This window comes from Tachysurus fulvidraco, chromosome 1, assembly GCF_022655615.1.
Source record: "Tachysurus fulvidraco isolate hzauxx_2018 chromosome 1, HZAU_PFXX_2.0, whole genome shotgun sequence".
NCBI lineage: Eukaryota > Metazoa > Chordata > Actinopteri > Siluriformes > Bagridae > Tachysurus > Tachysurus fulvidraco.
In genome coordinates this window covers 19250830-19275297 of record NC_062518.1, presented here as the reverse complement: position 1 = coordinate 19275297, position 24468 = coordinate 19250830, and the positions used below count along the sequence as shown (strand labels likewise).

Sequence of the window (24468 nt, the reverse complement as noted above, 5' to 3'; positions counted from 1 at the left end):
AACATCGTAACATGACTCATGATTCATGATTCAACAAAATGTCCGACGGGGAACAAGTTTTTTGTAAAAAAACAAACAAACAAACAAACAAACAAAAAAAATACATGACCAACTAAAATACAAGTAAAGTTACAAATAGCTAGACACATTTCTTGTTTGTTTATTTTTTCATTACTAGAAAGTAAGCTAGCTTTAGCTACTTTAAATGAGCATCAATTTAAACAAATTCTTAGCTTGACAAATGCTACGGCAACATGTTCACAAGTGCAAATCATTTATGATCCAGAGACCACGTTTTTCTAGGTTCGTTAGCAACCGTATTGTCATAATAAATAAATAAATAGATAGATAGATAGATAGATAGATAGATAGATAGATAGATAGATAGATAGATAGATAGATAGATAGATAGATAGATAGATAGATAGATAGATAGATAGATAGATAGATAGATTAATTAATTAATTAAAATTCCTGTCAGCTGTAATCTCTTAAATCTGCTTGAACACTTGAACGTACTCTTACTCTAGCCACATTAACACACCTTAGCAAACGGAGGCAATGAAAATGCTGCGGTCTTTAATGATTGATGGAAATGTCGCTTAAAATCAATCATCAAGAAAATCGTAAACCGTTTCGTCCGTTTACGTTTGCGCCTGACGGCAGTTAATCTTTAAGCTGAAGTTTTGCTGACGCTCGTGTGGTTTTGGTCACTCATTCTGCCAGCTCATGTGGAAAGATTCGTGAGAGTTTAGTATGAAGGACTATCTATGTTAGCATGATTAATACAGTGATCTAAGGTATTGTTTATTAGTTAGGAGGAAAGTCTGTCGTGTATAACGTCATGCAGGGATTCTGGGATTCTGAATGGGAACAAAACCTTCAATCTCGTCAGCTTTAAAGTGTTTTGGAATCTCGCGCTATGTAGTTAAGCGAACTTTACCGAATTAAGCTTGTCGTTTGATTCGATAAATTAGAATTTGAAGTAATAAACCGCCAGTCGAAAGTTTTTAAATATAATTCGAGTTAAAAAATAAATAAAATAAAGCGTTATAAACTTAAGCGATAGTATTTCTAACAGCCTTCAGGTTAAACTTTTGCTAATACAGCTGTAAATTAGAGAAACAAGGCTTTCGTTCTAATTCTGTTCTTTGCTCATGGGATTAACATTCTGTAATTGCTAGAATTATAATTCAGCGGTTATAGAACTATGACTGTCAGTGGACAGATGCGTAGAATTATAGCTACAGTGATCGAATTGTACGATTATCGTTACGGAGTAGATCTAGATACTGTACCGTAAGTATCATGGAAATATACAATAGGTATGATGGCAAATTTGTAGAATTTGAACGGTTTAGAGTTGGAACTGAAATTATAGAATAGTGAGAATTCTACAGAAGTCAGTAATCGTTGAGATTGACGGCTAAAATTATGGCTATGATTCTAGAAATATAATGCTAGAGTTATAGAATTCATTCATTCATTCTCTACCGCTTATCCGAACTTCTCGGGTCACGGGGAGCCTGTGCCTATCTCAGGCGTCATCGGGCATCGAGGCAGGATACACCCTGGACGGAGTGCCAACCCATCACAGGGCACACACACACTCTCATTCACTCACACACTATGGACAATTTTCCAGAGATGCCAATCAACCTACCATGCATGTCTTTGGACCGGGGGAGGAAACCGGAGTACCCGGAGGAAACCCCCGAGGCACCCCGGGAATCGAACCCACAACCTTGGAGGTGTGAGGTGAACGTGCTAACCACTAAGCCACCGTGCCCAGTTATAGAATTATGACTATAAATTAGCGAGTAGGTCAGTGTGTTGAATTACAACTAAAACAATAAGATTATGATTATACGATTACAAAAAATATATAAGTGTAATGATGTAATAACTCGAATTATAGACTTCTAATCAGTATATCTAGAATTCTAACGTTCGAATTTCAGCTTTTTTTTTTAGCTCACGTCATTTTGTTCACTATGATTTGTCTGTGCTATGAAACAAATTCGCAGCATTTCTAAACGATGTGACGCGAGATCCACTTCCCCCTCAGTAGCCTGCTTTATTATCAATAGCACTGCTGATATATATATATATATATATATATATATATATATATATATATATATATATATATATATATATATAAAGTATGATGTAGACTATAGACTGAGATCGTTTTACAGCCCGACACGAGCCTGCAGCTTCCACCGTGGACCTTTCCGTTCTCCTGCTTTAGCATGGACAAGAGTGAAAGCTCACAGGATGACTGATTGACACACGAAGCTTGGAACACATGAAAAGAGACACACGGGTCTGTTTAAGCTGAGCTATCACAACACTAACGGCTCTCGAACTGCTCCAGAGGGTCAGCAGGATCACAGGGAGCAGGCACCTTTTCTTTTGGACACGTGTCTCTGCTGATTGTGCGAATGCCTGTGGTGGGGGGGGGGCAATAAAAAAGAAATTGTTATCAGTGATTCATTTGTCTGTGAGTTGATTCTTTTAAGTGAATCGGATGTCTTGCGAATGGTTCTGACCTGGTCAGGTCTTCAACGTCGACGAGCATGGCGTCCTGCTCCATGTGAAGCTCGTCTCTGAGGAGCAGCAGCTGCACAAGCTCCTCGTTCAGACCTGAAAACGACAGACGCGCTTTATGGAGCGTAAAATCGAGAACTTTGCTGCAGTTGAGATGCTGCGTGAAGTTTGACCTCACCCTGTATCTGTGAGTGGAGGTCGTTAGTGATGACCTGTAACTGCCCCAGACACATGTCTCTCAGGTCCACGGGCCTCAGACTTCTCTTCATCAGACTCTCGCTGATGTGCGGCATGTGCGGCAACTGCGACGGCACCCCATCGATACGTTCTTACACAGTAATTATTATTATTCATCATAATTATAAGTGTATTAAAAACCATCAGCGATGAAATATACTTTTGGTTCATATGTATCACTGCCTCTTATAAATCCAAATCTTAACAAACTTGAAAGCAGAAGTTTGTAAGTGGAGTATTTTTTTTATTGTAACCAATTTCCCTTCTCTGGTAAAACGACTCAAATGAAAATGATGAATTGAAAAAAAAACAACCCACATTGTTAAAGTTAAAGTGCCCTTTTTCTCATCAGTGCGCGAGAAGTCACAAGCACGAGTTTCGTGATTGTTATTTTCCACAATAAACCAGTTCCGTAGTATTAATTCATTTCTGCGTTCCCAGGTACTCGAATTCTCTCTAATACTAAAAAAAAAAATAAGAAAAAAAAAAAAAAGCGATTACACGGAAAACATTCGAAAAAAAAAAAACAGAAGTGCTCTTGATGTAGCTGTGATCTTGGATTCTGGGTTCGTTTCTAGCACTCACTACTTGGCTTGCATTTAAATGCACCAAATGTGCATGGTGTGTGTGTGTGTGTGTGTGTGTGACTGACCAGATCGGCCACCGGAGACCTGCGGTGTAGCTGCACGTGTCTCTCCACCTCCACCTGCATGCGTGCCATGGGCCGAGCTAGAGCCAGGGCTCCACGTGCTTCCTCCTCAAGCCTCCGCTGCAGCCGCCAAAACTCCCCGTCCTCTTCCTCTTCCTCACACGTGTCCCGGTCCGAAAGCGATGAGCTCTGTTTACTCTGCACATCAGAAAAGATCAGCATGACTGCAGTCCAGTTACGCTGCCCAGGGAAACACACACGATATTGCCGAAAGTTTTGGGATACCCCTTTAAATCATCGAATTCAGGTTTTCCGACCGCTCCCATGGCCACATGTGTACAGAAAGAAGCCCTTAGGCATGTAAACTGCTTCTACAAACATTTGTGAAAGAACGGGTCGCTCTCAGGAGCTCAGCGCTCTCACGCATGGTAACGTGATAGATTGTACTTGTCTAATAAGTGCATTGGTGAAAGTGGAAGCAAATGCACTTCTAGAAAGGAGGAAAGCCTTTTGGATGGGATTCTATCATCTGTAGTGTTTCATTCCCATCAGTTCTAGAGTTTTCAGCAGGTTCTAAGATCTTAGAATCCTCTCCATAAGGGACGAGAACTTCCTCTGTGCAAAGACTCTTTTCAGAAGAGTTGAAGCTGTTAACTCCATATTAAAAACGGGATTAAAAACGGGAAGTCATTAAAGTCATAACATTTGAAGCGGGTGCACCAGTTCATCTGCATGTAAAGGCAGACGTCCCAAAACCCTTCGGCGATAAAGTGTATCTGTATCTGTACACAGCATAGAACCCTCATTGGTCCTAAATTTAATATATTATTCTATCCTGTCCAATAATTTTGGACTTTTAGTTCAGTTATTGTTTACACGATTATGTTTTATTCGAATCTTCAATTCAACGTCAAGAAATTCGTCCCTTCGTCACCGGCGGCATACCGTAAGCGCAACGCTGAACGTATGAAAGTATCTAAAAAGCAGGTACCACAGGAGACAAGGGCGTGTCAAGGCTCGTCTCTGTCCTGCTGTCCTCGGCGTCGCTGTCCTTATCGCTGCTGCTGTCATTCACAAAGCACACCTGCAGGTTCACACCGCTCTGAAACCTGAAGAAGGACAAAAACAGTCTTTTTTCTTATTATTATTATGCTTATTATACGTGTATTCTGGTCACGTCACGTGACGTCACATGAAAATCAAAAATTTGCACAACATGTCCATGTTGTGCAAATTTTTGATTTTCATGTGACGTCACGTGACGTGACCAGAATACACGTATAATAATCTCCACTTCTCCACTTACCTCCAAATGTTTTGGCACCCTAGCTTTCTGTCCACTTGCCTCCAAAAGTAACACTGACCCTGATGTTCACTCGCCTCCAAAAAGCACCAGCCTTTGCGAATACTTCGTCAAAGCCAACATCAAAGTTTGTCGCGACAAACTTTACAAATCTAGTTATTATTATTATTATTATTATTATTATTATTATTATTATTATTATTATTATTATTATTATATTGCCTTCCAAAGGTAAATTGTTGCCCGAAGCACCACTGTGCCCCCTTGTGACAGTAAAGTACAGATACCAGTAAACTAATTTGTATTAAATTTGCTTTCATTAAGAATTGCACCTTGATGAGGTATCATAAAGTGTAAAGAAATGTTTATGGGTTTATTTGTCCAAACCGGTCACTTTAAAGCTGCTGTGTGTAATTTTAAAAGTGCCTCAAGTCTTCTAATAAACACATAATGACACTGATTCTTTTGAATAACTGGGATTTGCAACACCACCACCATTCAATGGATGTCTTTTATTTTCTTTCTTTCCAACCCAGAAAAATACCAACTGACCAAGGTGATGTAATAAGGTATATTTTTTTCTGAGTTAGTGTTTGTTTAAGAGAAAAGCAAACTTTGTTCCGCAGGGCCGTAAAAATGTCAAACTGCTCCTTTAAGACACACAGAGATGAAGATAAATTGAGAAAGTAGCAGATACACGTTACATAATCAGAGCACATGCACGATACACACCGTGGGGATGGGCAGATGTTGCTGGTGAAGAAAACCGGCCCGTCGTCATAGAAACTGCCGAAGGCCAGTTTCTGTCTGATGGACTCCCTCTCGATCCTCTGGGCCTGGATGCATCATTAATTAAAAAAATCCAAATGTTAATGTTCAAATGAAATTTTATTTCTAGACATCAAATCAGTTATCAGTTTAATGCCATGTCATTGTGCGCCCCTTTCTAGTGCCCCGGCTTGGACCTGGTGCAGTTAGCGTGCCATGAATAAGCACAATTACGCTTCTGATCCGTGATGTAACACCGTCAGTCACACAGTCACGCTTTCTCGCACATGCTATGAGTCAGCTAATGGCTAACAGCTAATCATATTTTAATGTTAATGAGGATGAGGTGAGAAAGTATCCACCGTTTATCGTCACCTTCAGCACAAACAAATCTGGAAAGCTGAAAGCGCCATAAGCATCAAAGGCACCAAAACACATGAACACTACACACACGTCACACTCTGTATCCATCCATCAGCTGAGGATTAAAAGCCTCACAGGGGGTCTCACCTGGTAAACACATTTCTCCTGATGCACCATCGTTCAGCGCATGGCCGTGTGCAGCAACAGCAGCCACCCTGCTTTCCACCGCAGTGTGTGAGAGGCTGACTGAACACACACACACACGCACGCGCGCGCGCACACACACACACACACACACCACACACACGGTGATGGGAGGAGAAAGATATTGCTCTCAGGCATGGCGAGAGAGAGAGAGAGAGAGAGAGAGAGAGAGAGAGAGAGAGAGAGAGAGAGAGAGAGAGAGAGAGAGCATGAGGACTCACAAGATCATTTCTAACAAATCCATCTGTTCAGTGTAATAAACCCTCGGGGTGACAGATGTGAGGAATAATCGTAGGGACCTGCTGTTTGGGAAAAACATCAACCACTAAAACGACAAAAGATAGATAGATAGATAGATAGATAGATAGATAGATAGATAGATAGATAGATAGATAGATAGATAGATAGATAGATAGATAGATAGATAGATAGTCAATATTTTGCTTTTTTTGTTTTGTTTTGATATCCCGCCCAGATTTTAATTATATTTAATTATATTTGAGTAGTAGAGAGAGAGAGAGCGAGAGAGAGAGAGAGAGAGGACTTTGTACTTTGATCCTTGGAGGTGGCCACATGCTCTCTCTCTCTCTCTCTCTCTCTCTCTCTCTCTCTCTCTCTCTCTCTCTCTCTCTCTCTCTCTGTGTCTCTGTCCCCCCTCCCATATTACACACAAACATGTCGGCATTTCAATAACCATGGTTACAGTCAACACACACCACCGCACGCGACCATGATGGAGAAAGTGATGTGTCCTGCTCTACCCGACTCCTGATTCATTTCACAGCCTTGTGTGTGTGTGTGTGTGTATGTGTGTGTTTTGATATTCTCAGCTGAAATCAAATGCAAATTCATTCGTGAGTACAAGATCTCAGTTTTAATCTTAACTGGTGTTAAGTCTTAAATCGGAGTTGAACGATGTAGTTATTCACTTGGCTCCCTAAACAATCTGAATCAGAATCAGAATCATTTTTATTCTCCAAGTGTGCACAGACACACGAGATACATACGTGATCAGAGAGGAGTGGGCGTGGCCTGTCGATCATTATCGGCAGCCGCGTTTCCATGGCAACGTAAACAACCACGGCAACGAGACTGTGGGTGAGACTGTAGGTGAGTTTCGAGCAAACAGCATACATGAAGGTACATTATATATATATTTATATATAATAAACTGATGTTTTATAGTTTTAAAGATATAACTATAGCACGTTGAAAACCTTGACCTTGAAATGTGTCATTTACTCACCACAACGAACCAGAACAAATCAGATCATTTTAAAACATACCCTTGGGTCTATTTCTTACACGGACATTTCAAATTGATTGTTATAATATTAATTAAATAAATAAATAGATAAATAAATAATAAAAGTTTGCCAACATATCAGAGAAGAAGCATTGAATAAGTTCATTGGGGGTGCCAATACTTTTGGAACCTGCTTAAGAAGGCCCCCATGGACAAACTGATTACTCATTTTCCACATAGTGTTGTTTAGTAGATGGAGAGAAAAGAAGCTTCACCAGAACCTCAGTCAGGAGCTTCACCAGAACCTCAGTCAGGAGCTTCACCAGAACCTCAGTCAGAAGCTAAGCCAGAACCTGGCTTTCACGGAGTCCTGAGATACAGAAGAGAGTCTGACTGGAGAAAAATCAAACTTCTGGTAGCTTCCTCACAAACCTTTAATACATTGATAGTGATTCATCTATTTCATTGATTCATTTAAAAACGATTCATTTGGAACTGACACTTCTTTGGTAAACACTGCTTTTTATAAAAATATATTAATTTAAGTATAGAATTTATAAATTAGTTAATAAACTGTATGCAATCTGAACTCTTCCAGTCGCAGTCCCCTAAAGGGTATACGGTGTGGTGCGAGATTTGTGGTGCAAATGCAAAGCCATTGATTGATTTCACGAAGACCCCGAATCCTGAGGTAGGTTTACCATGAAGATTCTCCATCACCTTAAAACTACAGGAGACACCAAACCCAGCAATGAACCTGTGAACTACACCAAACACAAAACCAATCACCAAACGACCATTTTTTAATAAATCAGCTGCATGTTAACATATTTTTTATAGCTGGTGTGTAATTTGGACATGTGCAGGATTTCTGCTGCCCTCAGTACAAGGAGCTGTTTAAGAAGGTGGAGCAGCAGTGGCGTAAGCAGCACTCGGGGGAATCTTTAAATGACTACGACTCTGGTGATGAGAAAACGCAGCACAGAGCAAGACATCAAGACATGTAACGATCACTTACCACCTTTAGCGGGAATCAGATTTTACCTCAAATCGCTTATTTTTAGTAAAGAATGTACAAAGTGGTACTGTCTAGCTAGCTAGCTGGCTCAAGAGCATAATATTTAAAATATTTCTCAGTGCGTTCTTATACGGATGAAAAAATACCAGACTAGCTAGCTAATAACTAGCTTAAAAATAGCATAACCATAATCCCAACTGGAAATACTCAATGAAAAACATTTAAATACATGTTTAAAATTATGAACAGTTTCCTTTTAAACAACCAAAAAAAAAAAAGAAACAAGATGTTCAGTAGAGCAGAGAATCGCAACGAATAACTCGCTAGCTCAGAAACTAGCTTGCTAACTAGCTATCAGTAAATTAGCAAAAAAAGTATCTTCAGGAAACGGTTGACAAAATAATCAGCAGTATATGCACAGTTTATCACAGTTCTAAACTTAATCTGTTTTAATACAAAACAAGAAATTAATTATTGATGCTAATTATTAAATGAAAGTGATCCCGCTCCACATATTTAATGTAAAAAAAAAATTTTTTTATGTCCCCCATGTGTTTTTTGTTGTTGTTGTTGTTGTTTGTTTTTGTTAAAAGTTTCCAGCAGGGTGCAGATGAATATTCCAGAAAGGGTAAAAGGCAGTCTTCAGCAAACCGTGAGTACTCACTAGATTCGCTCTGGATCTTTCCAGACACTAGTGTTTGTAATCATATACTCATGGATTTAAACCAACAGAAAGCGAGATACCGGGCTGCAAAGTCACGTCGTCTGGTTTGTTCACCACCATCACTTTCCGGCTTTCGGATTTTGTGCGCATGAAAGAGCGCGAGCGCTGGAGCTCGATGGAGGACTTTCCGGATGAGAAAACCCCCCGAGAGTTGAAGCTGTGCAGCGTTCCTAGTTCACTTCCACCCGGGTTTGGTCTGCGCTATCATCAGGTGAATACAGACGAGTAAAACAAACAAACATTTAGATAGACGGAATATTCTGGAACTTCCTGTACTGTCCTGGATGTAACACCTTGACTTCTAGTTGGTTGAACTGCTTAGAGGCGGGAGTAAGTCACACATGTGCAAGTCACAAGTAAGTCTCAAGTCACGAATGCCAAGTCAAAGTCAATTCGAGTCTTTTTAAAATTTGTCAAGCAAGTCTCAAATTTGGGACTTACGCCAGACTCGAGTCAAGTCATATGACTCGAGTCCTCCATCTCTGCCTAAAGCTGTTGTGCTCATTCTCATATGTTATCGTTAACACTTGGGGACAAAAGGAGTCTCTGGTGTCAGCACTTCTCAGACGCAGGAAGTCTTCACGCTTTTAGGTCTTCTTAGTAACGTGAAAATGACGTGTTTTGTTTGTTTGTTTCTAGCTGCTGTAGCAAACAGAAATGACAAGTGATTCCTCTCATGGACGTTACATAAGTCTAAAGGGACAAAAGTCTAAAGGGACAAAAAGGACAACCCATTCTTAATTTTGTTCTTCTTTATTTCAGGGCCACATTCGGAAGTTTTACTCAAACGGGAATAAATGTCTCATCGCGCATCCAGACGGCACTGGCCAAGTCTTGTATCCTGTCAAATAATTATTTCTTCTTTTACTTCAAACCAATGTGTAAGTTTACCAACACTGACAAACTTGAGTGTTCCTTATCTGTGCTGGTGCAGCTACCCCTCAGGAAATCTAGCCATTATCGCTTTCATAGACGATGCAGTGGGAGTCTGCATCGTCCTTGATGACATCGGATCGAGCTGTCCAATCAGAGCCTTCTTCCAGACCAGCGGGATCGCCACCTGTTACCATAGCAACGGGAGTACATGGTAAGTCCATGAGGTCGACCGAGAAATCAATCTGTGGTTTGCCTTTTACATATTTACAATAAATAGGACATTTTTATTTAAAATTTGTTATTTTTCATGATTTTTTTTATTATTATTATTTTTACAATCAATCAATAAATATTCACGTTATTATTTTTTTAAATAACAAATCATTAATTTTTTTATATGATTGTTTTTTCAATTTTATTTAAACATATGACATCTATTTTAACACAAATTTAACACAAACTTTTTTTATCTGCTTTATTTTTCGCATTTCAACATTTTTTTTTTAATTAATTTTCCAAACATTCAGATTTTTTAAACCATGATTTATTTCTATTTTATTTATTTTAAGGTAAATATTTTTTTCCACACAGTTCATTTTATTTATAAAAATCAATCAAATCCAGTCTATGCACATAATATATGTTGTTAATGTTTATATTCCTAATAGAACAAAACATATCTATAAATAGTTCGGTTTGTTTGACATATTTTGGAAAAGTAAAAGTTCTAAATGGAAAAAAATCCAAGACTGTGATTTGTGATAATCCCTTTTTTTATCTGATCAACTTAATGTTTTCAGTTTGCACATGGACATGTGGGGAGGGTGGAGTATCAACGAAGACATGTCGAGAAGAAGTCAGTGGAAATGGACGGACAACACGAGCAATCCGACCCCCTTCAAACCCATCCAGCTGTCACTCAATAAAAACATCGGGGTTCGAGTTCGAGGACAAGACTCTGTCATGGTGACCTTCCTGGCATCAGGACAGAAGGCTTGTCTTAGCGTAGGCAGCTGCACCAAGGTACAGTATGTGTTTTTATTCCAATACATTTCTTGTAAGCTGAAGGAAGGACCGCCTAGAGAATGGTGTGTATGTACGCAGCCAATCGAGCCCCCTACTCCGTCTCTGCAAAAAGAGGAGCTGATGCTGCAGGTCACCCAGCTTAACGCCCAGCTGGCGCTAGAACGCCTGCGCTGGAGCCTCGCTGTGCACTCGGATGCCAAGCGTCGCTGTCTCCGGCTTCCCCCGGGACTCGTCTCACAGGGACGGAAACTCCTGAGGCTCAGCTCCAGCATCTTGACTGAGGATAAGGACAAGGTCTATATACAACACTGCCTGCAGGACTGCCAGTGACCTCACCATCAACACTTGGAGCTTTTCACTTGACACAAAATTTACCTTTATAGATTTTCCTTATATACCATTATAGCAGCTATAAACACTCAGACCCTCACCAGACTTTTTGTTTTTTAAAAGAAAGTTTCCAAAGAGAAGCCAAAAGCTTCAGAACTCATCCAGCTTTTATACAGCCCGTGAACAGGAAGTGTCTCATCATTTGGAGGAAGGTGCCCTCTGGTGGCAGGGGGGAGAAATGTCCCCAAAGGATGTTTTCGTTAAACATCGCCTTAGAGACAACTTCTCCTGGGCGTGTTATTGTAAACCTAGTATACTAATTATAGCCAACACTTCAGTCCAACCTGCTGCTATTGAATGTTAATCCCCATATTTTGACCAATCAGAATTCAAAAGTTTAGCGCTGTCCAACAGTACAGATTAGCCTGGAATCTTTGACGAGATAAGATCGAGGTGATCTGATAAAAACCAGGCTAACACAGTGGCTGGTGAGGTTTCTACAGACCTGCTGCAGGGGAATAAAAACCACAAATACACAAGATTTTAGAGACGTTATGCATAGATCACAGATAATTAAGATAAAGATAATTATTAACTTTTTTTTTAATGCTGTAAATTGAGTATGTCTCATGCTTGAAAAAACATTTCCAGTAAGTGATCCACTATACTGAAGCTTCATCTTTTGTTAATTCTACCCTAATTCTATGCTTAAAAAAAAAACCTCAACCATATATTTAAGAGCTAAAAGCAGCCCTTCAATGTACAAAAAAAAAGTTAAAGAGAAATTAGAACTTGTTTACTGAAATAACTGAGATTTTATAATGGTTTAATAAAGTCAAAAAACCTTTAATAAACTTGATCAAGACACATTGTCAAATAAAAAGAGTCATTTTTTTGTTAGGATTTATTTATCTTTAGCACGTTCAACTAAATATATATATACACAAAAAAAATTAACAGCTCAATAAAACAATTGACAAATTTTAAATAACCATGATCTGGGGCTTGAGTTAAGAAAATTAGAATTGTTTTTTTAGACAAGATAAACAGTCTACAAGTTAATAATGTTTAGAAGAAGTGAATTACTACGTTGTAGACCTGCTGCTTGTGCGGAAATGTTATTGCACTGCATTGTGTTGGATTCAGTGGAAATAATTGGCCGCTGAGGGGTTGTGTGGGGTGGAGCCTCTCCGGAAAGGGCGTGTCGGCGAGCAGAGGGCAGGTATCCAGTCTGCGCCGGTAGCAGGACTACTTTCAGCGCAGACCTTCATGAAACGTCGCCTCACGTCCGCGGGAGGAGAGTCACACCGCAAACCTGGAGGGGGTGAAGTCACGAGAAACCAAATGGTTACGAGTGAGCGATTTCCCCCTACATACTGTATTAGTAGAGCAACATCTACTGACCCAGGGCATGTTACGTACTTGGAAAGAACTCGGGCTCGGGGTTAAGAGTGATATTGTGGAAGTCTGTCCATGGGCATGTTCATCTTCATTTCGTTCTCCAGGATCTGCACCAACTGCTGCATGGAGGGAAGGTGACCTGACTCCAGCTTGGACCACACGGGAACATCTGCAAATCAATAATATGAAAGAGCCGTTACTATAGAAATGACAACGTATTCAATTAGAAGGAGCGGGGTAATACAAACCATCCGATCGGCCAATCAGGATTGAGAATTCAACACCGAAATACCGCGGCGAACGTTAAAGGAGTCTTACCGTTTAATGTGATTTCAAAAGCCCCGGTCGACAAGCACTGGTTCTCAAGCATGTTACTGAAGAAGAACACCATCATGCAGGCGTAGATCTGCAGAATAAAAAATATACACGAGCATGGACAGGAGTCTGGGTTACTTTAGCGTTGACGAGACTAGATTTAGTGCTTCGTTTATCTGTAAGTGTTTCCACTGGGATTTCACACCTTCTGAAGACAACTGCTGCCCAAGGCTCATTAATCACTGATACACACACACACACACAGTTCACTTTGTAGAGTTTCAACAAAAAGCCTCTCGAGTCTCACCTTATTCTCTTGACTCCAAGTCCAAAGTTGTGGAGATTCCATGCCAAACAGCATGAACGGGTCTTTTCCCACGATGATCAAGCCGATCAGGAACAATTTGAAAATGGACAGAAAGGAAGCGATGTGCCTATAAACAAACAGCACCAAAGACAAATGCGTAACGTTACCCCTGACTCGGATTCTCTGTTTAGTGCATTCTTTATAACCCTTTATGTAAGCAAGTCATGTTGGTGCATGAGACCAAAAGGATCAGATTACAACCTGAAGATCCTGAAGCTTGTCTCCAGAAAAGGTTTTAAAATCTCAGACCATAGAGGTAACATAACTTTATATAAAAGTAGAATAAAGACAATAAAAAGTAGGGTTGAGGGATGAATTCTTGCATCTGATTGGTCAGAAGGTGAAAGGTGCTCGGACCAATCAGATCACAACTTCTGGCTACATGTGCAATTATTACACTCACCGGTAAATAGGCAGAGGGAGATAGTTCTCCCCTTCGATGCGGATGTCTGGGTACCGCTGGGACAAGGCCTGCGTGTACTCCTCAAACACCCGCTTGTAGCCTCAGGAGATGCTGCAACACAGCAGAGCACAAACAAACTGTTACACACATTGATCTGATAGATAACACAAACAACATGAGAGGGAAGCACTTGGAAAATAAACTGATGAGATAAAATGTTCTTTTTTTAAAAAAAAAAAATTATTAATTAATTAACCAACCAGTTGGGATTTAAACCTAAATAGTAGGTTAAACAAAATCTCCTCCACATTATGCAACAAAAATCTATGTTTTATCTACTGCCCTCATCTGGGATACAGAACATGTTTGTGGAGTTAAACTAACAAGTCAACTAAAAAAAAAACAGCTCATTTAAACATTATCTTTAATATTACATGTGTAAAAAAAAGAGAGGAAAAAAATCTATGTTCCTAAACTAATTAATGGTAATTATAGTAAAAGGCCTGAGAGATGTCCCGCGTCCCAAATGACTCTCCCACGAACATGAAGTGCACTAAGCGCCCATTTGGGTCGCACCCTGATGTAGTGCACTCGAATAGGGAGGAAAAGGCTATTAGGAACACAGCCCGTTACTCGTTAGGGTCACGAGGAAACGTAAATAAACCTTCAAACGGCGCATGAACGGGTAAGAAGTCGTTTGTTTCTGTCACAGAAACGTTGTAGAAGTAATTAGATTTAAAATAAAATGTTTAGATAGTTTAAAACAACGCGTTTTATTAGTATTATTAACACTAGTGGTAGTTAGCACGCAGGCTAGCTAAAGCTAAACACAGGCACGTTATTGTAAATAAATAAATAAATAACGCTGTGCTGTCTTACCAGATTTGAAATTTAAGAAGCGGCCCGGCTGCAAACTGCATTTTTGTTTTTCTGACGCCGTTGTTATGGCCACCGGCGTGAGAAAGCGAGCAGGCCAACAATATGAGCACCGACAGCGGAAAGCAGCGCATCTTCCCTTCTCTCTCTCTCTCTCTCTCTCTCTCAGGGCTGGTCGCTAAATACAGGACACCGGAAGTGGAGGGCACGTTTAAAGGGTGTGAATAGCGCGCTGTGATTGGTTCAAATCTGATCTCGACTGGGTGACGTTTTACTATAAAGACATTTTTTGTTGTTGTTGTTGTTACTAATTTACGCTTGTATATTTCTGTTGCACGTATATGTAGGAAAATATGCATACAGCGGTGTGCAACTTTCCGCATAAAAACATAACTGAGGTTGAAACAGAAAGGAAGGAAGTGTGTGTGGGTGTGTGTGAGAGAGAATGAGAGACAGAGAGAGAGAGAGTGAGAGAGAGAGACAGACACAGACAGAGAGAGAGAGAGAGAGAGAGAGAGAGAGAGACACACAGACAGACAGACAGATAGACAGAAAAAGAGAGAGACAGACAGACAGAGAGAGAGAGACAGACAGACAGAGAGAGAGAGAGAGAGACAGACAGACAGACAGACAGACAGACAGACAGATATAGGGAAAGAGAGAGACAGACAGACAGACACAGAGAGAGAGAGAGACAGACAGACAGACAGACAGAGGGAAAGAGAGAGAGAGACAGACACAGAGAGAGAGAGAGAGAGAGAGAGAGAGAGAGAGAGACTTTGAGTGACATTGTAAGAAAACAAAAACCACAACAAAAAAACGACACGCCAAATATTTGTTATTAAATATTATTATATGAATATAATACAATTAATATATTTTTAATATATTTAATTCGTTAATATATTTAATTTATTACTAAGTTAAATTACTAAGTTAATATATTAATAGATTTAATGTATTAACGTAAATTACTAATTTAATAAATGAATACATTTACTGCCTAATGCTTTTTAGATTTTGATTATTTACTTAAATATATATGTGACGTATGCGTCTTCCGTGCGTCTACGTCGATTGGCTAAAAGCACGCAAACTTCCGGTTTGTGGGCGGGGTTACGTTTGTGAGTACGTAGCCATAAAGCTCGACAACTTTTTTTTTTTTCCCCTCGTTACACCGAAAGTCTGTCACAGGTTGTGTGTAAAACAAAAGCAGTGCTGAGACGCGCAGCTACGTCGAGATGGTGGCGAAACAGAGAATCCGCATGGCCAACGAGAAGCACAGCAAAAACATCACGCAGCGAGGCAACGTCAAATCATCGGTAAGCTCGTCGCCATGGAGATGTCCAACGTGTCAGATTTAATGCTAAGCTAACTCGCTTCCTTTTAAAGAAAGAGGAACAATAAACTGTTAGGTAAAAACCTAAAAAACACCTTTTATTTCACTGAAAACGCGACGTTTTACACCAAATATTAAAGGAAAAATGACGTCTTTCGTCGCGTATAACCGTTCTAGTCAGATTTGACGCCTGCGCGAGCGTATTTATTGATTAACATGTTAGCACGTCGATTTGTTACGTAGCTGTAGAGTGATTAGTACGTTTGTATGGCGTGTGGACGTTATGTACCACGTGTTTATTGTTTAATTACGGTTAATTACAGTATAGAGGTTTGCTACGTAGCTGACGTATTGATTGCGTACTAGTGTGTGAGTCGTTTGTGTTAGCACGTAGATTTGTTACGTAGATATAGCGTCGTCGGCGTACCGATTAGTACGTCAGTATGGAGTTCTGTTTGTATGGCGTGTTGACGTTATGTGGTACGAGTTTATTGTTTAATTACAGTATAGAGGTTTGCTACGTAGGTGACGTATCAATTGCGTACTAATTAGTACGGTTGTGTGTGAGTCGTTTGTGTTAGCAGCTGTAATATTTGTGCTGTACTAACAAAGTGTGTGTGTGTGTGTGTGGAAATGCGATAGATATAACGTTGCTTTAGAAGTAGTTGACGTTTTACTGGTGTTGTAATTAAGTATGAGTTGTGAGTGTGTTCCTCTGGGTTTAATGGCGTACTAATTAGTGTGGTAGTAAGTTTTATGTACATGGGGTTAGTGATGGAGTGTCTGAAACATACATTATAATCAACTCGCATTCCTTGATATTGATATCAGTTGTGTGAGATGTTTTTAAAATACCAAGAAGGAGCGCCTACACGCTGCTCACACGTTCACATCAGAACGATTAGAGAAAGCAAATGAGGGGGGAAAACACTCAAAGCTTGTGTTTTGTCTTTTATTTTCTCTGCAGAAAACCCCCACGGACGACAAAGTGGCGGTGGGACCGTGGCTCCTGGCACTCTTTATCTTTGTTGTGTGTGGGTCAGGTGAGTTTGTGTTTATTTAACGTTCACGCTTGGCGTTAATGAAACGCAACACATCCAGAGACTGATAAGTCCTAGACCTCGCGCGGTTTTTGCCCTTGCGTTAGAGTTAAAGCCATGATAAGGGTGTTTTTATGAGTGAGGTTGGCCTGATAGCAAGGTATATTTGGATGCAAAATAGAAAAAAAGCAACTCTAGCAGGTGAAGTTGTTCTCATAGCACTGCTTAGAAGAGGGGAAAATAAAAATAAAGCTCCTCATTTTGTCTGGAAAATGAAATAATTATTATTATTATTGTTGTTTATTCCTTCACATATGAAATGTTCTCATGAACATTTGTGCTCTGGGATTATTCCCAGCTATCAGCGTGTTGGTGTCCACTTGATGTTCCAGACTGAATTCGCATTAAACATTTGACATTTTGGCTCACCCTTTTGTTCCCTTGCTCTTTTCTTGTTTGTCTGCCCTGGGTTTTATTGCCCTAGAGGTCTGACAGGCTTTTATCTGATCTCTCGGTTTCAGAGGCATCAAACAAACAAACAAAGATTCTCTCTCTCTCTCTCTCTCTCTCTCTCTCTCTCTCTCTCTCTCTCTCTCTCTCTCTCATTTGAAGAAAACAGCCTTTTTTTGTTTTAGTTTTTTTCTTAGTTATTACCTCAAGACTGGATGATCCCTTGACATTTGCTTCAGCAATGTGTTGTGCGTCTTTTAACGGGAGTATTAATTGTTTTTGCCCTCACAGCCATATTCCAGATCATCCAGAGCATCCGAATGGGAATGTAACAGGCATCACGGCCGCACCACACAGCGACGACTCGCCGTTCCTAACGTTCTCCTGCTCCTTCGCAATAAAGGAATTCCTCTTGCCACCTTTCTCCGGTGTTTAATTATTTTTAGCGATTCTTTTTCTGTGGTCCGAGGTGGATCGGCACACTGTTCCTCTTTCCTGTGCCTTATTATCACGAGAGAGTTTCTGTCAAAGCTGTTAACCGCCATCCGATACGCTTTGTTCTCTCAGTGCAAGCTAAGATGTGAATCATCTTAATTTCTTACATTCCTCTGGATTATGTGATAATTTTATCTTGTGATTTTTAGTATTCAACTGACCAAAATAGCGGAAAATTTCATACGGGATGAAGGAGATAAAAGCCGGGGAACAGAACAGAATCATGGGAAGCAGTCAATGAATTTAAAGATCGACCTTCTCCATTCGACCACTAATGTAATTCTCTTCCATCCCTCATTCTGATTGGTTTTTTTTAATCATCATTTTGTTTATTCTAGCAGTATTTCTGTCACCTGCCTCTTTTTGTTTCCATTCTGATTAGAGCCATAGTTTTCGGGGGTTGACTTATGGGTTTCATGTCATTTACAGTTCTCAGGCACATATACTGCTCTTTGGCATAACCCCCCACAGTAACCTAGAAATTGTGTGTAGTCTGACTCGATGGAAGCTTTGAATAAGTTCATGGGGTGAAAACGAAATAAAATGTCATTGAGAGCATGGTTTCTGTTTTTTTCCACACACACATGCACAACATGTAAAACACTCTAAATGTTGAAAAACTATACTCATGAGCTCAGTAACTTTTTTAAAAGTGTTCGTCTAGAACGTATTCAGTCAGATAGCCATTAAAAAAACTACAAACAATTCACCACAGATTTTTGTCCAAACGCAATGAGCTCGAGCGCTCTCTCTCCCCCTCTCTCTCTCTCTCTCTCTCTCTCTCTCTCTCTCTCTCTCTCTCTCGTAGTGTCTTACAAACCTGTCAGCTGTAAAGATCATCTGTCCACTTTCTATCCCTCGTAATATCAAACCGTCTAAGTGCAGCAGCGTCCTCTAGCGGCGAAGCACGTTCAATCTCACTTTGTATTCTAAAAATAAATAAATATAACACAAATTCACCACAGAATTGAAGTACTGAGAGATTTGTAAGCAGATATAGTTTTCTGTTCTGTTAATATGGCAGTTATTTTATTTTAGATTTTATTTCTATTATATCTATATACGCCTCCGTCTGCAGGTGAGTAAATAATTATCGGCACCCTTTATGCAAATTAATTCGTTTATTTTAATTTCCTTCCATCACAGTAACAGCAGTCTGGGAAGGCCAGGATCCCCAGAGGTTCCCAACTCAGCCTGTCATTTTTCTAGGTGGAAAAAAAAAACCCTTCTTCTGACTCAATTTTGAGAAGCAGCATCTTTGTGGTTTTCCCCGGATTGTACGCCTTCCTGTACACTTTTTTTGATAACATATACAGATCATATACAGCCCTAGTTGTGGATATGGATGTAAATTGACCACTATACAGTTGAAATATTGAGAAAATAAATCAGAATATTCAGAAAATAAAACATTTTCTTGTCAAAATCATGAGAAAGTAAAGGAAAATTAGAATTTTATTTTTTTTATCAGAATGAGTCAGAATGTTTAGAAGATCAGATCGTATAGCATGTATAGAGAATGTATAGCAAATATAGCTAGTAAGTCAGCGTTAAAAGTTAAAAGTTTGAGATAATACGTTAAATATTGCCATACTGCTTTTACCAAAAATAAAGAATGACAGAAGGAAGTGGAAAGAACATCCATGCTTTATATTATACATCACCACACCGTATTATAAATCTCATTCTATGTCCTACCTAAATGACTGACAGTTGTCAAATGTCTTTCAATAAATGCCTGCAGATGTTATTAAATGCTTGGAGATGCACATAGAAGGCTAAAAAAATCCTCACTTGGTTGGCCAAATCTCTGCAAGATAGTTCCTCTCAGAGAGGAAATGAAAACAACAACACAGTGATCAAGTGCCATGTCTTTTTTTTTATTGTAGAAACAGGAAACTATGAATAAGAGCGGTGCTGATGTGGAGAGAAATTTATGTCATATTGAGATGCAATCATTACAGTGGAAAACACAGGTACATGTGATACTCCACACCATGCAAAACTCCACACAGTCAATAACTTGAGCTCAGGCTCAACCCAGGGACCCTGGAGCTGTGAAGCAGGAATGCTTATGAACGTAGAAAAGGTTTTACTTTTCAATTTGGTCCACTTTACAAACGGCACTATTAAAAAGTACCGTGCACATTCCATTCCACATAACGATTGCATTTCAACAAGAAGGCATGAACTCCATTCTATACCCTACGTATCCCCTATTAAATGAAAATTTTGTTTAGTACACAAATTAGTCAGTGTCTGGAAAAATCATCCCTGAAGGTGCTCTCTGACATGAAATCCGGAAGGTACGGCCCGAAGCGGAGTTATTAGTGACTAGTCAGTTGCTGTTAGTAAGCATATGAGGCTTCGGTATGAGGCTCGGGTAAAATATGTGGCTTCTGATGCAACAGGCACTGGTCACATGTGTAGTAAAGCAAAAGGTCCATTCTCTGGTATTCTCAGTCATCATTCCTTAGTGGCATCAGCAAAGAGCAGGAAGCCAGAAAAGGTACTGTCATCTTCGCTGCTGGAATAAATTCCATTCCAGTCCCGCAGAGTCTCCAGCCACACCTGATCACCGGAGGACAGTCGGATCAGTGCCATGTTGGAGGCCTGGTCGATATCCTGGCCATACAGGGAGTCACGAGTGCGCAGTTTACGGACACCGTTTACTACCAAGGCAGCCCGTAAAGGACGGCTGCGAACGGTGATGTAGTAGGAAAACACATATACGCCTCCAAAAGTGCAGTTAAACTTGCTGATGTAGGGGTCCCAGTGTCCTTCCTCGTTGTAGATGACTTTGTCAAATTTGACTGGGTGGCCAGGAGGAGGGAAGGATCTGCTCGGGAAGAGTCCTACGCTAAAGGCAGAGCGCTTCTGAATGAATGGTTCTCCTTTTGAGCCCTTCATTCCCCTTTGGCCACGTACCCCTTTCAGACCTCGCATCCCTTTCATGCCATGCATGCCCCTTTGCCCTGGCGGTCCAGGTTGTCCTCTTTTACCTGGCTTTCCTTGTGGACCTGGAGAGCCTGTATCTCCTTTTTCGCCCATTATTCCAGAAGGTCCCTCTGTGCCATTTAGTCCTGGCTTGCCCATGTCTCCCTTAGGTCCTGGAGCGCCAGGTTCACCTTTGTTACCTTTATCCCCCTTCTCCATTGTTCCTCGTTCCCCCAGGTCTCCTTTTTCACCCTTTAGACCCTTCATGCCATCTTGACCAGGAGGTCCCATCGGTCCTTGCAGGCCCATGTCACCCTTCTCACCTTTGCTCCCATTCTGGCCCGGTTCCCCTTTGTTCCCTAGTTCACCTTTTAATCCAGGCAAACCGATATCTCCTTTGTCTCCTCTAAGACCTGGTTCACCTGAAGACATTAAACAAGATGCTAAAATGAAATTTCCCTCTACAGTATATTAAGAAATAGTCATTCACAGGACAACACACCTTTTTCTCCTGGTTTGCCAGCAGAACCTGGTATTCCTGGAATCCCTTTCTCACCGGCTTGTCCTGGATCTCCTGAAGGAAAAAAATAAGTATGTCATTAACACATTTCTTAGCTGGGCAACAAAAATAAGATGACCTTCTTACTGATACATGATCGATAATATGCCACATGGCAGTCATTGTAGCTCATCAAGATGAGATCAGAAGTTGGAGTCCCTTTACGGACGGTTATCAAGGTACTAACACCTTCTTACAGTAGCAAGGGGTTTGACTTTCTCTTTGCAAATAATCGATGTCATATAGAGGTCTGAAAACACCATAGATTTTTACCTCTTTTTTTATTTAAAAACAACTTGACAAAATAAAAGAAATGTATTAGTTTTATGAGTATTTGCTCCACTTGCTTAGGTATTGTTTTCACTGACCTTTTTCGCCCTGCAGTCCAGGAGCTCCTGGAAGTCCTGCTGGTCCTGTCGCTCCTTGGGGTCCCATCTCTCCCTTCTGCCCTAGAACACCTTAAGTGGACAGACAGAAAAACAGACAGAACAAATCAGGATGGACGGTCAAATTCACCAGTTATTCCAAATCTAGATCAATATCCATCAGCTTATCTCCTTACTCCATCGTTAACTTAGGGGCAATAGACTCTTGTGTGGACCAACAAAACCTAAAATCTAAACACAATATATTCCATCTAAATATTTACTCAATATTTATCGCTGAAATGGATGATTTGGGAGTGCCGGTCTTCTGGAACGTTCACCACCTCTAGCTTTCATCTCAGCCTCTACACTGTATCTTTCATTTCCTCTGTCTGACCTGGCGACCCCTTCTCTCCGATGGGTCCTGGAGGGCCCCTCTCTGGTGGACAGCACTCACAGAAGTTGAAGAAGCACTCGTTGTAGTCCAGAGTGAAGTTCCGCGGACCCATTCCAGGCGGCAACATGGCCTCTGTGTGGTAGTCGGCTGAATAGGCGTCGCTGGAGTAGGTGCTGCTCTCGGTGGAAGACGAATATGAATCCGTGATGGACTCTGTTGTCTCGTCAGGCAAGGTGCTGCTGGAAGGGATGGCAGCCATGGTGGTCGTGAAATGAACACCCAGGCGGGTAGGTGACGCTGAAGAAGTTTCCACAAACTGAGGGGGCTTCTTAGTAGGTTTAACCCGTAGATTCTGTGGATTCCTGACTGTTGACACCTCAGCCACTGCTACCACCATTGAAGCCATCACCAGGATGACCAAGCGGAGTGAACTGATCATTTTGTTGATTAAGGTGATGAGTAGTAGCTTACACCCTACAGCATTTGAAAGGAGGGGATAAATAAGAGAAAAAAAAATTAAATCCAGTATCATATAAAAACTAAGAATGGTTGAATGGAGAATTTGGAGAATTATGGTTAAGGAATGTAAAAGTAGAAACCAATTTCAAGTCTAACATGTATGTGGAGAGGCAAATACTTAAATATTCTTCTTGCTAGCAAGTGTGTTAGCTTTAAACAGCCTTCTGCTGATTTTTCCAGCTTGTTTCTTAAATGAAAGACTTTAGTACGAATATCTTAAAAAGATCAACAAAACGACGACAGTCGGATTGATTTTTGCATATAACCAGTGCATCTTAGACATAAAATAGAAATAATATGTGTAAATGAAGTATTTATTATTCATATAGCGCTTACAGTTATCACGACAAACAAAATTAACATACAGTACGGGTTCCCCTGCTCTTTCACACATTCTCATTTTGTGTAAGTCGATTCATTTGTATTAACAAGGAAAACAAGACCTTGCTTACTTTTGTCGGTTCACTTCTTCGGGCGTCTTCTTCTCCGTCGTCCTCCTAACCTGAGAGGGAACAACATCGCAGCCTCCACCTTTTAACAGCCTGGGCCTCTGCATTCCCTCGGGCCTGTCCAATAACAGGCTGTTCAGCTTCAGTGCCATGTGGCTTGTCCTTGGCATGAATTCGAGGGTGCGATACCTGAGGAGAGGAGGCTAATGTGATGTTCTCGGGCGCAGTATCGTATCAATCAGCCTCATTCCCAGGCATCCTTGGGGGAGAAATAGTGCACTAATTTACAGTTGTGCACATAAATACACGTGCACTTATTAATATATTTCTATGTCCCAGATGACCATGATTCCTAATTATAGGCTATGTTGAATTTTTAATTAGATTATATGCAAAACACAAAGCACATGTTAAGATATTAATAGCAGAATGTCATATTTAAACAGTTATATACAAATATCCCCTAATTTAAATAAGTAGGTCATGGCAAAGCTATTTTCTGGTTCCGCTCACATTGTATTTTGCTTTGCATGATACTCACACATTTAGTTTTTGAAATTTTTAGAAATGTTTGAATAATGTAGATATATTGTAAAAAAAAAAAAAAAAAAAAAAAAAACCAAGGATATTTAAATTTTTTCTATTTAAAAAAACATACAGGATGTTGGGGAAATCTTTTGCATCTTAAAAAAAATATCTAAACGGTAAGCAAGAGGTTGAATGAGTCATGGTTTTCCCAAGGATCAAAGAGGTTTAGGAACTTGGGGGGATTTCACTGTAGTCTCAGCCCCATACACTAGGGAGCGTGTGGTCTCGTACCTAACACCCCTTCAAACAGCATGACCGAATGCAACCCCTTCACCAGAAAGTCTATTTTTCACACACACAATCGACTTCTGAGAATTGTAAACAAGGAAAAATACTTAAATGAAACCCGGGGTCAAGACTTTCTGAAGAGATGTGGCCTCTTTTCATGGCTCCCTCTCCGTTTGGCAGAAGCTCAAAGAGAAGCTCAATAATCAAAGCCGACGAGAGACTGGACTGCAAACCAAAGCTGTGGCAACATTTCTAAAGCCCACCTAAAGGAAATTTAGCACTCATGACTTTTAGGCTCCAGAAGGGTTACTCTAAGGGTAAATTGTTCATTTTAGATGGTGTATAATGTTCTTATGGTTCTAGGACTTCATATCTGACTTCAAATCTGAACCGGATGAGAAAAGGCATCGGTACTCGGATTGGATCAACGATCGCATAAGCGA

At 40.3% G+C, this 24468-nt stretch overlaps 5 protein-coding genes and 1 long non-coding RNA gene across 8 annotated transcripts; 3 read left to right on the top strand and 3 right to left on the bottom strand.

Moving 5' to 3' along the window:
- Positions 1-2307: 2307 nt before the first annotated feature.
- zgc:153615 (uncharacterized protein LOC777747 homolog) lies at positions 2308-6317 on the bottom strand. Of its 2 annotated transcripts, XM_027156834.2 has the most exons (8): positions 6299-6317; positions 6021-6119; positions 5475-5578; positions 4431-4548; positions 3443-3637; positions 2732-2855; positions 2556-2649; positions 2308-2451 (listed from the first exon to the last, which is right to left on the bottom strand). In XM_027156834.2, exons 2-8 carry the CDS (start codon positions 6048-6050, stop codon positions 2394-2396), a joined length of 723 nt encoding a protein of 240 aa, XP_027012635.1. In that variant the 5' UTR covers positions 6051-6119; positions 6299-6317; the 3' UTR covers positions 2308-2393. The 2 variants fall into 2 exon arrangements, with proteins under 2 accessions (XP_027012635.1, XP_047676662.1); XM_047820706.1 differs by lacking the exons at positions 6021-6119; positions 6299-6317 and having other exon boundaries at positions 4385-4548.
- Positions 6318-6815: 498 nt separating this feature from the next.
- On the top strand, positions 6816-12166 carry LOC113649176 (glutamate-rich protein 6). Of its 2 annotated transcripts, none has more exons than XM_027156828.2 (10): positions 6816-7217; positions 7564-7738; positions 7922-8014; positions 8190-8326; positions 8935-8993; positions 9074-9276; positions 9828-9901; positions 10000-10152; positions 10742-10964; positions 11046-12166. In XM_027156828.2, exons 2-10 carry the CDS (start codon positions 7577-7579, stop codon positions 11295-11297), a joined length of 1356 nt encoding a protein of 451 aa, XP_027012629.2. In that variant the 5' UTR covers positions 6816-7217; positions 7564-7576; the 3' UTR covers positions 11298-12166. The 2 variants fall into 2 exon arrangements, with proteins under 2 accessions (XP_027012629.2, XP_027012628.2); XM_027156827.2 differs by having other exon boundaries at positions 6817-7187.
- Positions 12167-12183: 17 nt separating this feature from the next.
- On the bottom strand, positions 12184-14842 carry selenot1a (selenoprotein T, 1a). Its single transcript, XM_027156829.2, has 6 exons — positions 14663-14842; positions 13784-13894; positions 13321-13447; positions 13017-13104; positions 12720-12867; positions 12184-12612 (listed from the first exon to the last, which is right to left on the bottom strand). Exons 1-5 carry the CDS (start codon positions 14791-14793, stop codon positions 12743-12745), a joined length of 582 nt encoding a protein of 193 aa, XP_027012630.1. The 5' UTR covers positions 14794-14842; the 3' UTR covers positions 12184-12612; positions 12720-12742.
- LOC125145913 lies at positions 14265-14955 on the top strand. Its single transcript, XR_007144384.1, has 2 exons — positions 14265-14468; positions 14829-14955. It is a non-coding gene; the product is annotated as an uncharacterized LOC125145913 (long non-coding RNA).
- An 810-nt stretch (positions 14956-15765) lies between these two features.
- Positions 15766-18538, top strand: LOC113649138 (stress-associated endoplasmic reticulum protein 2-like). The gene is made up of 3 exons (XM_027156753.2): positions 15766-15981; positions 16966-17041; positions 17780-18538. The coding sequence occupies exons 1-3, from the start codon at positions 15901-15903 to the stop codon at positions 17818-17820; spliced, it is 198 nt and encodes a 65-aa protein (XP_027012554.1). The 5' UTR covers positions 15766-15900; the 3' UTR covers positions 17821-18538.
- Positions 18539-19745: 1207 nt separating this feature from the next.
- On the bottom strand, positions 19746-24385 carry otol1a (otolin 1a). Its single transcript, XM_047810904.1, has 5 exons — positions 23213-24385; positions 22242-22715; positions 21848-21937; positions 21423-21494; positions 19746-21342 (listed from the first exon to the last, which is right to left on the bottom strand). Exons 2-5 carry the CDS (start codon positions 22678-22680, stop codon positions 20450-20452), a joined length of 1494 nt encoding a protein of 497 aa, XP_047666860.1. The 5' UTR covers positions 22681-22715; positions 23213-24385; the 3' UTR covers positions 19746-20449.
- Between the last annotated feature and the right edge of the window lie 83 nt (positions 24386-24468).